The 12,680-nt window shown below is 39.2% G+C and overlaps 1 protein-coding gene across 1 annotated transcript in view; it reads left to right on the top strand.

The window, feature by feature from the left end:
• The first annotated feature begins 843 nt into the window (after positions 1-843).
• LOC140224405 (kinesin-like protein KIF19) overlaps positions 844-12,680 on the top strand; it is a 62,979-nt gene continuing 51,142 nt past the window's right edge. The window contains exons 1-2 of the mRNA XM_072299109.1: positions 844-3,340; positions 11,777-11,845. Of these exons, the coding sequence (XP_072155210.1) occupies positions 3,212-3,340; positions 11,777-11,845 (198 nt within the window). The 5' untranslated portion in view covers positions 844-3,211. The remainder of the gene's footprint in view (positions 3,341-11,776; positions 11,846-12,680) is intronic.

The raw sequence follows: 12,680 nt of genomic DNA, 5'->3' as shown, positions 1-12,680 counted from the left end.
TTTATTATTATAGGATTGAGAGAAAGAGTACAGTACAGAAAAAACATATTTATAAGCAGCCAGGTGCCAGGGGCGTGACCCATGTTTTCCAAGAGAATGAGGTCTTCGGTCAAAATATGTTTCTCATGAAAGATGCGATTTTTCTCTGAAGGTAGGAAGTTTCTTGAAAAATCCCAGAACATAAAAATTGTATAGATCTAATTAATATGGAGAGGAGGAGGGGTTAAACCCCTGAATCCTTTCGTGGCAACATAACGTCTCTGTAGGAAACTGAAAACCTTATTCAAATCTTCACAAATGCTATAATTGATTACTAGCACCAATATTGATTATGATGATTAGCGCATTGACGTCGTCGTTATTCACGGATGACTCGATCGCTGACCAATTACCATCTACTGCGCTGGCTGTCTTGGTGATTCTAATTCATTGACGTAATCGACAACGTCATCGATTATTACCCGTCAACGTTATCCATTTCTTCATTGATAATGTCTTCGACCGACTCGCCAGTGATGATTTTACACGTAACTGCAACGAAGATCTTGTTGCATTGACTTATTCGAAGACGTCATTTTAGACCTCATCAGCGACGTTTCAACAATGATTTCACTGATGACATCATCATTTACCTAATCAATGATATCATCATTATTCAAGCGATGTCATAATCAAATACACATCGATAATGTCTTCAATCTGTTCACCAATCCTTGCGGGCCGATTATTGAAATTGATTTATGGGTCTATGGTCTATGGGTCTATGGTCTATGGTCTATGGTCTATGGTCTATGGGTCTATTGATTTATGGTCATTGGTCTATGGGGCCCAGCCATTTCAATCAATAGGATCGCTCTATACTCCCTATGTCTTCTTTGTCCATCGCTGTATCTATTAATTGCAATAATCCGCCCGCAGGTCCCCACGCATGCAGCCAGAAAATACTGGTATTATGTCACGACCAAAGAATTTCCTCTAGTATTAAAGCAATCACGGAAAAAAAGCACGAGGTTGTTGGATGATAGGGACATTTTCAATTAATTGTGGTAGTAGTCCAATTAATTATGGTAGTACCCCAATAAATTGAGTAACTAACCCAAATGTTGCAGTATTACCGTAACTTGAGTTGCGGTACTAATACTATTAATTAGAAATGTCCATATCATCCAACAAATTGGGGTAATACCACAATTCTAGGGGATAACCCCTGACACTTTTTTTCGGTGATCTGGTCGTTACGTCATTTCCGGTTTAAACTCTTTGCGTGACCTTGAGTTATCGACAAAAATATTGACAGTGTGACCATGGGTGATGATTTATTTCACCGATAGCTCTACCATCAACTCACCGCTGACCCAATCAATGTCATGCATCGCGCGTGGACTTTGGCAACGCATACTCCTCAAAGCCGAACAACCCCTCACTGAAAACGGGCACTGCATATTGAGTCGGTGGTAAGGCGGTGGTATATTTTCGCGGTTTGTTTTCACGCTGCGTCGGATGGTCTCCATGGCGACCGTGATTTACAACTCGGGCAAAGTCTTGGCTAATAGTGTCCACTACGGACATCGTTACTCTTGGCCTTGCTCGTCGGCGCCTTGTCACAGGGCACCGGCCACTCCAACGGCGGACACTCGCGCGACCCCGTCCCTTGTCGGCCGTCAACCAGTCCTTCCTCGTCCTCGGGCCACGTGTGCTCAACGGCCAACGTCAACGTCCAACGTCGCGCCGCGCCGCGCCGCGCTTTTCCGCCCAATGCGCAAGCCCCTAATCATACACGCGCCAAATTACTTTTTAGCGACCGCTAAGGACTTGCCAATTTTTCATAAGTGACGTCATACATAGGTCGACGCGACCTCGGAAAATCTCTCATTTCCGGTCACCCACATTTCGACCGGAAACGCACCATTTCCACGTTTCCGGTTTTGATGCTCCGTTATGTTTTTCCAGAAGTGCGAATCCTCGTGTATTTCCGGCCCCGCCAATTGCTTCTCGTGACTGTGAAGTAACGTGCCGAATAATGACTCTGATCAAATTTGAATGTCCAGTCCAGTTCTTGTTGCTTCTTTCCCGGAAACGTTTGAAGTGGGGACTTTATTTGGACTATATTTTGCTTGTTACAATTTAGATTCAGCCTAATTACGCTTTGGTCATGTGGACAAGACAAGTTCCAAGAACACCCATAGGCCAGCTTGATTGACCCGAAAAAAGTTTGATCCATGATCTTCCATTTTTTGAGAGGGAGCTCTCCCTGAATTTTTTTCCGCAAAGTTGTCAACATAGAAGAGAATCCATAATATATTCAAACTTAGCATGTACATATGTTAGGTGGAAATCCAAACTTCATTGTTTTACCTCGTCAAAATAATGAATATGTTTAATTATCACTAAAAACTGCGGGCTTACGTGCAATGCTTGTCTCTCGTCTACATGAGGAAACTTAAAAACATAAGAAACTTGAGATATCCATATAAATACGAAAAATACTGATATAGTTGAGCGGTCAAAGTGTTGCTCTTTTCAACGTTAAGAAATTTTCCGACTTAGTTAAGATTGGACTTGTGTTTTTTTGTACTTATGCCAAAGTTTGTGTTTATTCTCAACACTCACGATTTCTTATCACGTTGACAGCTATGATTTTTTGAGAGAAATTTGACAAAGTAATCAATCAAAAAGAGATCAGAGGTGAAGTCGTATGCACATGGTGACATCAATAAGTTTTTTCATCTCACAATTAGTCACAAATAAGGAACTGCCTCTCCCATCCGGAAAAAATCAGAATTCAAAATGGTGTACGCTTTCTGGAACGGAGTTTTGTTTTACATACTTTACGAACTTTTAGAACAAGTGTACTAAAAGTTGAGATAACGACGCAACAGCAGGTATACCCGCGCTGAATTAAAGAGAAGTTGCGAAAAGTGTTTCATAATTGACTTTTTAAATTATTGCTCTACTTCTTCCGCATAATTAATCATTCTGTTCTGAGGAATAAATTAAGTGTTTTGGGTCATCAGTTACGTAAATGTTGTCCCAGTCTCTTTCACTTACCTTACTTTATACCACCGTTTTTGAACTCGATGAGCGCGTCGGAATGTAAATATTCCCCCCTCAACCTGCGAAATATGAGCTATAATGGAATTATACCAAAGAAACACATATCTCGGAACACAGCTTGCGATGAGTGTGGTGCATAGTTCAAGGAGCGTTTAGGATGACTTGTAATAGAGTCAGCCGCAGTGAAAATGCCAATTCTGGAAACACATCAACGAGCGCCGTCTCTCTGTCAAAATTCGAACCAAATTCAAACGGAACCAAAGAGGGCGTGCAAGAAAAGTTAGTGGTAAGTCCGTTTCTGGTTTTAAATTGGACTACATTTTGAAAGGAGAACATGCATTGCACGTTTAACGTTGCATTTACCGAAGCTCCTCGAATCGTGTGACTTCCTACGATTTTGCAAGGAAATTTAAAAAAATGGAAAAATCTATTTTTGTACATCAAGAGAAGTTTCGAAGAGAATAATACTTCGAAATGTTTTCGATAGAATTGAATTCGTAAATTCACATTTAATATATTTAAAAAGTAGAGTATACGGAGTCTTGGCAAAATTACAATTTTGACAGTTCCCACAAAAACAGCAAATTCAAGTTTGATTGTTGTAGGTTCCTTGTTGCAAAATATAGTAGAAGTACTTTTCATTGGACGACATTGACCAGAGCCGGTACAGCTGCATCAGAATTTGCACCCTACAGTTTAATTATTTTACGAGAAAACTTTCCGAAGTATGTATCAACATTTTGTGAGTGTATGTCACAAAAGTGAGTGTGTACTTGAAGGAAAAACGGAACATTTCAAGATGTCCAAGTGGTCTTTCCTTAAAATAATTAAAGTAGAGAAGACATTTGGGAAAATGAAATGAACTGAAGCTAATTTAGGTAAATAATTCCATTCGTTTTAGATATTCTTTCAAGTTGGTACCATTTAATTGTGTCCAGTTCAATACGTGTACGTGTGCATAAGAAAATTGGTATTAATTGTGATGGAATGTTCCATTTTGAATCGATTGTTTTCGAAAAAAAAACGACATGGATGGCTCAAAAGAAAAACAAAGTGGGATAGGTCCGACTGATGTCTACAACTCAAAGGATGAAACGGGGCCGTGTTCTCTGAAACCTTTGGACGAGGGTTTTCCGCGTGGCGGAATAAATGACGAATGGACACGGTCGGAATTTGGGTGCGTGCCACGGTCGCTGTCGCTGTCGGTGGGTCCCTCGGCCCCTCATTAGAGGCGGGAGACCATGCTGAATGGTGTTGAAGGACGTCTATTCCTCTTGGAGGCTAAATATTTGATTGGCTCTCCAAGTTACTGACCCACAACACTATTGACTCTTCGGCCACTCGTCCAACATCTTAGTTGCAAACTTGTACCTTCAAAATGATCGCTCGATAATTATCTACCTCACAAATTATTTCGGATTCCCCGACCCCCCTCCCCCTTCAAATCATCATAAAACTCGCAGGAGACCGTCCATAAATGCGCCGCGTTCAGCAGAAAGGAACCAAGTCACATCAGATATTGCCAAATTTAACTGGGCAATTTGATTTCTTACAGGAGAACGGTTGTGCGTATTCCATTGACAATTTTAAGGGATTTGTTACGCACCTGGCAGGAAATTCACTGAAATTTGCACACAAATCCGCGCAACCGTTTTCATGTAAATCATTGAATTTCCCAATTAAATTTGGCAACAGTTGATGTGGCTTGGTTCCCTTCTGCTTAACGCGGTCCAAATGATGTTAAGCACTTTTTCCAAACCCCCTCCCCCTCCGCCACAGTTCTCCTCCCTCTCTCCTATCCATATCTGTAGTATGTACTCGCCTCGGCGGTACATATACTAAAATCTATGAAGGAGTTCCTCAAGCAGTCCAAGGCCAGCCTCCTCCCTCTTTGTGTATCTGTTATTTCATTTACGGACGGCTCATAAATAAAAGTGAATGAAAAAGCTAAATTATGATGTTTGTTGCCAAAAAAAGTGAGAAAAATAGTCAACGGAATAAACTTGTCAAGTGTTAAAAATAGGGAAAATCACTTCGCGCGCACTGCACAGTTCTAAAATCCAGGCTCAACGTACTGGTCACGTAGTCGGTATCACATATTTGTGATTTTCTCAGGTATGTGGCCACTTCTTTGTGACTGGCAAACAAGGTGTACCTAGAGGGAGACACAGGCGAAATCTTCACCTGGAAAAGTGACACAGTTGCCTCATGTACGATTTCAACCACGTTAAGGCTTTTTATCTAAGGAAAGAGAACAAAAATGATTTAATATAATTAAAATCATACATAAAAAAAGTGAAATCTGTTTGCACGATGTTTGTTTCTATACGAGGAAACATGAGGACTTCATCAACATGTCACTAAAATGAAACTGTAAAAAGGCACTTTGGTACTTGCCTCAAGTAGAAATTTAAACTTGTGACTGAAGATGTTTCTAGTGATAAAGCATTGCGAAGTTTACATTCTTAATTATTTTTGTGTGTCAGAAGTGTGCGTGCTAACTATGCAACATATGCATGATTGTATTGTCAAAACTAACTTATAACTCTAGTTAAACATTATGATAGAAACTTTATGCATTACTATTTTATTTTAATCCCGTTCCATTAATATCCGGGGTTTTTGAAAAGGGGTTAACATTTTGGGAGACCCTCAGTCTCGTAATCAAATTTTTAAGGAATTTAAATTTCAAGGCTTAAAATGGCCTCTGGGGACACGTATCCTTTCGAATCGTGGCAAACTTTAAACATCAGGAGAAATCATGGATATCATTGAATCCGAGAAAAAGATAAAACTTGACGACCATTATTTTTCAAACTTCCGCCGAGTTTTCCTGGAGGGATTCACCCATTCATTAAACTGAAAGCTTCTTATTGAAAGAAGTGATTAATATTGGTCCGCCTTGATTTAGAGGGGGCGCAAAAGCCCCGCCGCAGGCCGGTGCTACATAACGACCTTTTTAAAATTCAGGTTTGGACTCAGATAAGATCGCAACACGCGAACGTGGTGCGGCGGCTCGACCTGTTTCTCGGATCTCCCGCCAGTTGCGCCTTCCAGGCTTGCCAACTATGGAAACTCTCGATTTTCTTTGCGTTTCAAAAAGTTGTATGTGTGTATAAAGCCGCTTTTATAGCGCTTCGTGGCGCTCTGCCACCCCTAGCCGCCAAAGTCCCCTATCCTCCCAAAGCCCTTCAGGGAGATGGCAAACCCTCATCCCTTCAAAAAGTTATGCTTGAAGAAAGAGGACCGATTTGCAAATACGGTATTGCATTGTTTGACACTGCTTTAAAGAACATAATTCTAAAGTTATTGCATTCTGTGGATATAATTAGAAGGCGTGCAAAAAAGGCTAACACCGGGGAAAAAAGTATATTGCTGATTTAGCAATTAAATTATTAAAAAATATATCCGACATGTTTCAAATGTACATTTTACAATGATAGAGACCTGATTCAATCACGGGGTGGTTAAATTAACAATTTTTCATTTCAAAATCTACATTGTAACATTTCAGACACTTTAATTTACTAAAAATTTGTTAAATCAGCAATTTTATTTTTGCCGTGTACATTAAGGAAATTTGAATTGCCCGGTCACAATGAACAATACTCTACGCGAGTTACGAGTAATATGCGTCCCACGCCAACTGACCGAGTGCACTGCGTTTGGCGCAATGCGAGAAGTATTCATGCAGTCCTGTAGGCGCTAATATGCGTCCGACGCCAACCGCACTGTTTGGTGCAATGCGTGAAGTATTCTTCCAGTCTTGCAAGCGCCAATATACGTTTAACGCCGGCGCGACTGTGTTTGGCGCGATTATTCGAACTTGCTTTGGAATAATCGCGGCATGCCTTTTTTTGTCCATCTTGTCAAATGTTTGGCTTTTAAGACTTGTGGAGGTTTGAAACCTTAGGTTGGGATACGGTTTTGAGATTTAACGGTGGAAAAGCAAGGAGGGAAAACGGGAAACAAGGCGAAAATACACAATTTATAAAAACCGAGACGTTTTGACTCACAACTGAGTCATTTTCAGTCGGAAATATGATACAAATTTAAAGAAAAAAGACATATTGGTTATCATATATAGGTTATAATTTTTCTCTTTTTCTTGGATCCCGGCCACCACCATGTAGGGCTCAGATTTTCATCGTTTCTTTTAAATTTTTATTGTATTTCCGACTAAAATTGACTCAGTTGTGAGTTGAAACGTCTCGGTTTTTATTAATTGTGTATTTTAGCCTTGTTTCCCGTTTTCCTCCTTGTTTTCCCACAATTATCATTGTCTCAGGCTGCTCTTAAAAATTTGGTTCATGTTTTGAGGTTTAATGTTGGATTTAGAGTTAGCTTTTGGGTACATCTTTACGCCGGCATTAAAAGAGTGCGATTCAGACATTTCTGGCCAGTTTAATACCCATTATCAACTGTAAAGAGAGCTAAAATGAAAAATGTGCGGGTTCTGATTCATTAATCTGGATAGATTTGCAAGTAATGTGCAGAAAATATGAGAGAAATTAGCCGAGTATTTAGAGATCAAGGTCGGAATGAATATGCGTATTCTTAAATCAAAACTAAGCGAATACGAAATTGTAATTAACTTTTTAAACAATAGAATCCTTAACTATACCAAACCCAACGGTATTATTTTTACTCAAACGAGGGATTCAAATCTTATCATGGCTCTAAATCATTGCGTTCTAGGATAACTCAATTTCGGAATAACGTTAAGCTTCAAAAATGAATAATCTTCGATTACAAACCAAGGTTCCACGTCGTTAACCTTGAATCAGCACGAAGATTGAAAACGGTTCCACGAGATCAATGAAGGTAATAACGACAACGCATAAAAATATTTCACGTGATATCATCGCAGACTATCATTAATTATTCAAAAAAGTTTGTGATAAGAGGTAACCTTGATAATTGCCCTTTCAAACCGGTAAGTAGCGTTGTGCCTTTCGATCGAGAACTAAGTAAAATAATATTTACACCAGTGCCAAAGAAAAACTGAAAGTCTAAGTCTTTTTTGACTTGAAAATGTTATTTTGTTATTATCAGCGTCAAATATCCTGCTCCGAAGTCTAATTATTTCTGTTGCTATTTTTAACAGGATTTGTACTTTCTGACGAAATAACAATTTGTTTCAATGAATAAGATGTGGTTTTCTTGTTCTGATTTTAACGAAAATTTCACAAATTTTTGAGATTAAGGTCTGTCATTATAGTGAATTTACAAGTTTAGATCCTGGGCAATGAAGATGCTTCAAGATGTACCTACATCCAGAGTTTAGATTTCAGAGTGGTACACATTCATTGTTTACGTGATTACTGAACAAGCTACCCTTTGAAAAGAGAAACGGAACTGATGGTGAAAGTTTTCGCACTTCTAAAGGCTATCTTCTATATTTTTTTCGCGGTTTCCGGGTTCTTTTTGGGATTCATTTGAATTGCTCAGCGTTATTTTTTTCTCTTCTGCCGTTTTGTACAATCCTGCTGAAAACTCAGAGCACGGAACTAAGGAGCTCCTATATGCTGTTTTACGTGGTCAAGCCCTCCATATGAGTGTCAAATGGCTACTTCATGCCACCAAATTTCCTCAGGAATAATTTGATAGTTTGAAGACAGTAAGCTCATAAAGAAATTATGCCCTCCCATCAATAACTTAAGAAAATCACGGAAATCCATCATGTGAAACTCCAGAAATATCCCTCGCCAGAACGGATTCTTTGCTTGAAACACCTCTCTCTTCATTTATTGATTTTTTTTGTCCTTTTGTATACAAAATCATACATTCATCGGAATTATTCTAGCAGCGACTACCACCCCCATTACCGAAAAAAGTATATTAACTGAGCAATGCTTTTTCGGTCTCTACGTAAAAAGTTTGTAAATTATACATAATCAATTTCGCCATTGACCACAATTTCGATAAGTTCTAAGAATTGTTGTTATAGATTTAAAGCGCAAAGAAATTGTTCAATAAAACGATAAAAATGGTGAAATAGTTTTTTAAGTAAAAAGAAATCTGAAAATCAGCGTTCAAAAAAGCAACACTATGATTTCCCTAATGTGTATATTTTAGCAGATTTTTGAAGGTTGGCGCTTTTCTTTTTGTTTTCTATAAGTTTTGCAACGCACTCTTGTTGTAAAATATTATAACAGGCCCGATTTTAATTCATACTGGGGACAATCTAATGTGAAGATATCCTCAAATGTATCTATGAGACATCTACAACGTAGGATGCAAAGACGTATACGCAAATTATAAATGTTTCCGAGAAACATGGCAGTGTTGTTTGCCACTTAATAACTACGTACTGCTTTGAATTATGATCGAAATAGTACGATAATGAATGCGGCTTGCTCCTTTTTGTCGGTCCTGTTTTCGTCTTTGAGCGCCGCGCCGGAGGGATCGTTGAATGGTATTGTTCACGAGTGACCTCATTCGAAAGCTCTCACCCCGTTTTGACCATCGGTCGTTGTTGGGGCCTCGCTGATTATTCAAATGGGCTAAAATGAATGCCTAGAAGCTTCTAGTCTAGGGGTTGGCACACATCCTCCTTTTTCGCAAAAATTATCGCGGATGTGTCAGAGCGATTCATGAGATAGTTCTTATCATGCTATACGAGTCTGTCACGAATAATACTATTTTGTTGCCATGAAGTTAACTGACTCGTAGATTGAGTCAAATGAGATTAAAAATAAAACGCAATTAATGCAATCGGACTATAAATTTGATGAAATGAAATTGATACGATGAAAGGGACTACTATTTTTGGATCATTTTAGAGACAACACAAATATATGCTATCAGTTTTTACATGCTAATAGGTGCTAAAGCCAGAAACGGTGGTTCCTCAATGCAACGTTTATTCTAAAGAGCGGTTGAAAAGGATCATTCAGAGTCAATTTGAGAAAAGAAATCGTAAAATGTCGTGCATCATGGCACAGTGTCAAAATTTATCGGACTGTCCGGTTAGTACAATTGATTGCACTATCCAGTTAACACAATCGATCGTACTCTTGTCCACGCGACCAAACTTTTAGACCAATCCGAACTGGAACAATAGTTAAGTAGCATGGTTCAAACTATAAAAAGAAGCACGTTGACATAGACCGAATGGTAGACAAAGGCTATCTCAAGAACTGAAAATGCGTCCAGCTAAATTTGATACGGGTAAATGGACTGAATAGTATGGACCATATGAAACACCAAGCTTTGGTGGATATGACGGAACTTTTTTTCCCTGTACCTGATGAGATACCTTCAAAGAATGGCGGAAGCAATTTTTTCCATTGAATGAAAAATATTTGAATCGAAAAGACCTGGAGTAACATATTCCATTAGTGGATTGCGACTGAAGGGTTAAACTGATACGAGTGTCTGAAGTGAAGCACGTAACAACGTATCGGCTGAAGTGCAGAGTCGACGCCTCCCATAATAATTCACCCGGTTTCTATTGGTTCTTGTGGCAAAAAAAAAAAAAAAAAAAAAATTCCTCGTGGAAATGGCAAATCTATCGCTCTTTTAACGTGACTTGTCATGACAACAATGAAAGCGACGCAGTGCAGTCGGAATCAATCGACCATCACATTTCAAACCTCAACTCTGTCACGCAGTTGTCACCTTCATTAAACGCGTCTTTCACACGAAGTACACGCCGGCAAAGTACATTTCAATAAGTAGTATTTTCTCTTTGCAAAATCAGCTCATCGGCGATTTTGCACATTGGCATTACTGTATTTTCCTACAATTAAATCCATTAAAGAATCAATTTTAGGTGAGGAAAGCTGCCTCGCAAAGAATCTATTGTTTTATATACATTTACCTGTAGGAAAAACGGTGGTTCCGATTTTCAAGAATCGCCTCTGAATCAGCATACAAGTATAAACTTGTCGTACAGGGAGAAGTGATGTGAAAGGAGGTCCATTTATTCTTTAAATATTAACGAAAAGTAAATTTCACACCTTTTTGAAAGTTAGAACTTTAAAACCTGGCATATACCATGAGCTTTTGCTCGATTAAGCGCGCTCGCTTCGTGAGTTTTTTATGGGAAAATTGTCTCAAAATTGTATTCTTATTAAGAAGACTCGGACTATTTCTGCTAAACGGAACCGGAGACAGGTGGGGAAGAGGGGGTGCGCTCGTTAGTCGAAGGCGGTAAGAATGAATGGGAACTATAAGCGCCATTGACGTCAGCGGCAACGATGCTGCTGCCATTGTCGCTCCTGGTCCACATCAATTCATGAGCCCTGTCTACAACGCTCTTATCACATTCCCACGGATTATGAATGCCGCATGCTATTGACGCTTAGTTCCATTTGATAGAATGTAAAATCCCGCTTTTCCATTTCCCATGGGGATTCATGCCCACTTTTACACTGTTTCTTATCCACTTTTCTAGAGCATACATCATTCCCACTCGTCTATAGTTCCGTCCAGTAGAAATATATCCAATGGTCTTTCTCAAGGCTCTAGATTTCCATTAATCAAGGAAAACAATTGCATGATCTTAGCAACGCCTTTATGGCGCGTGCCAAGTTGCAAAATATATTTGATTCCTATGCATTTAACTTGCGTTTGAAGGATTAAAATATATTTTCGTTGTAAATGAACCGAAATCACTATTACTTTGTTTTAAGACGAGGCAATTAGAGAAATTAAGTACCCCTCTCATAGAACTTTATCTAGTTTTAATGTAATGTAATTTTGCATTCTGTTGTAGGTTGCTGTGAGGATCCGCCCCTTAGCTTCATCCGATGGAGAACGCTGTTTGCACTGTTTGAATGACAAGGTAAGAATGACGTATTATCTTGCAGTAGAATCATACTCTTATTGCGTGTGTCCACACCGCATCATGAACATCAAGGGTGATCGTTCATGGAGAATGAGGTTTCAACCAACTAAAACTCGAATTCGAGTCATTGATGCCGAGCCATTTGGAATCGTTTCACGAATACTTAAGGACAAATGAAATATTTCCAGTTTCAAATAAAACCCGGAATTTTGGTGCGCTTAAAAGTTTCTATACTTCAAAACATATAGTTATTCCTAGAATAATCATTGGTATAAAAATCCAATCAACCATTACAGAGCACGAAATTGCCGGTCCTAATGGTATTTACGCCTTTTTCTGTACAAGAATGAACTAAATCACTCACAAATGAACCACATTTTGCAATTAGGAACCACTATTTCTGGCTCAATTTAGGAAATTCATAAATGCTATTGTTTTCCCATGCAGAGCGGTGCTTTGATGGAAGAGTCAGAGATAGTGGTTCCATATTGCAAAATGCAATCCAAATTATATCAATCGGAAACTCAAAATCCGATCTCCTAACACGGGAAAAAATCGGATAGTCGTCACAACCAGCGGCTGGGTGTGACGACTATTTTTTTCCGTGTAACCCAACTCGAGAAAAATTGTTTACTACTTTTGCCTTCATAGACCAAGGTCCTTTCCCGTGGACGGGCAAAAATAGAGTATGGAAATTATCAACAGAGAGTATTCAGAAAATCTCGCCTGGAATATCAAACCTTGACCACAGACCATCCCTCCCACCAGATTTGATCTGACACACATTCTCACCCGGGACTGGCTACCTTATATCGACGAGTCAGATCAGGGT

This window comes from Bemisia tabaci, chromosome 4, assembly GCF_918797505.1.
Source record: "Bemisia tabaci chromosome 4, PGI_BMITA_v3".
NCBI classification, from domain to species: Eukaryota; Metazoa; Arthropoda; class Insecta; order Hemiptera; family Aleyrodidae; genus Bemisia; species Bemisia tabaci.
The sequence above is the reverse complement of the archived record's forward strand: the minus strand, read 5'-3'. Positions and strand labels throughout refer to the sequence as shown.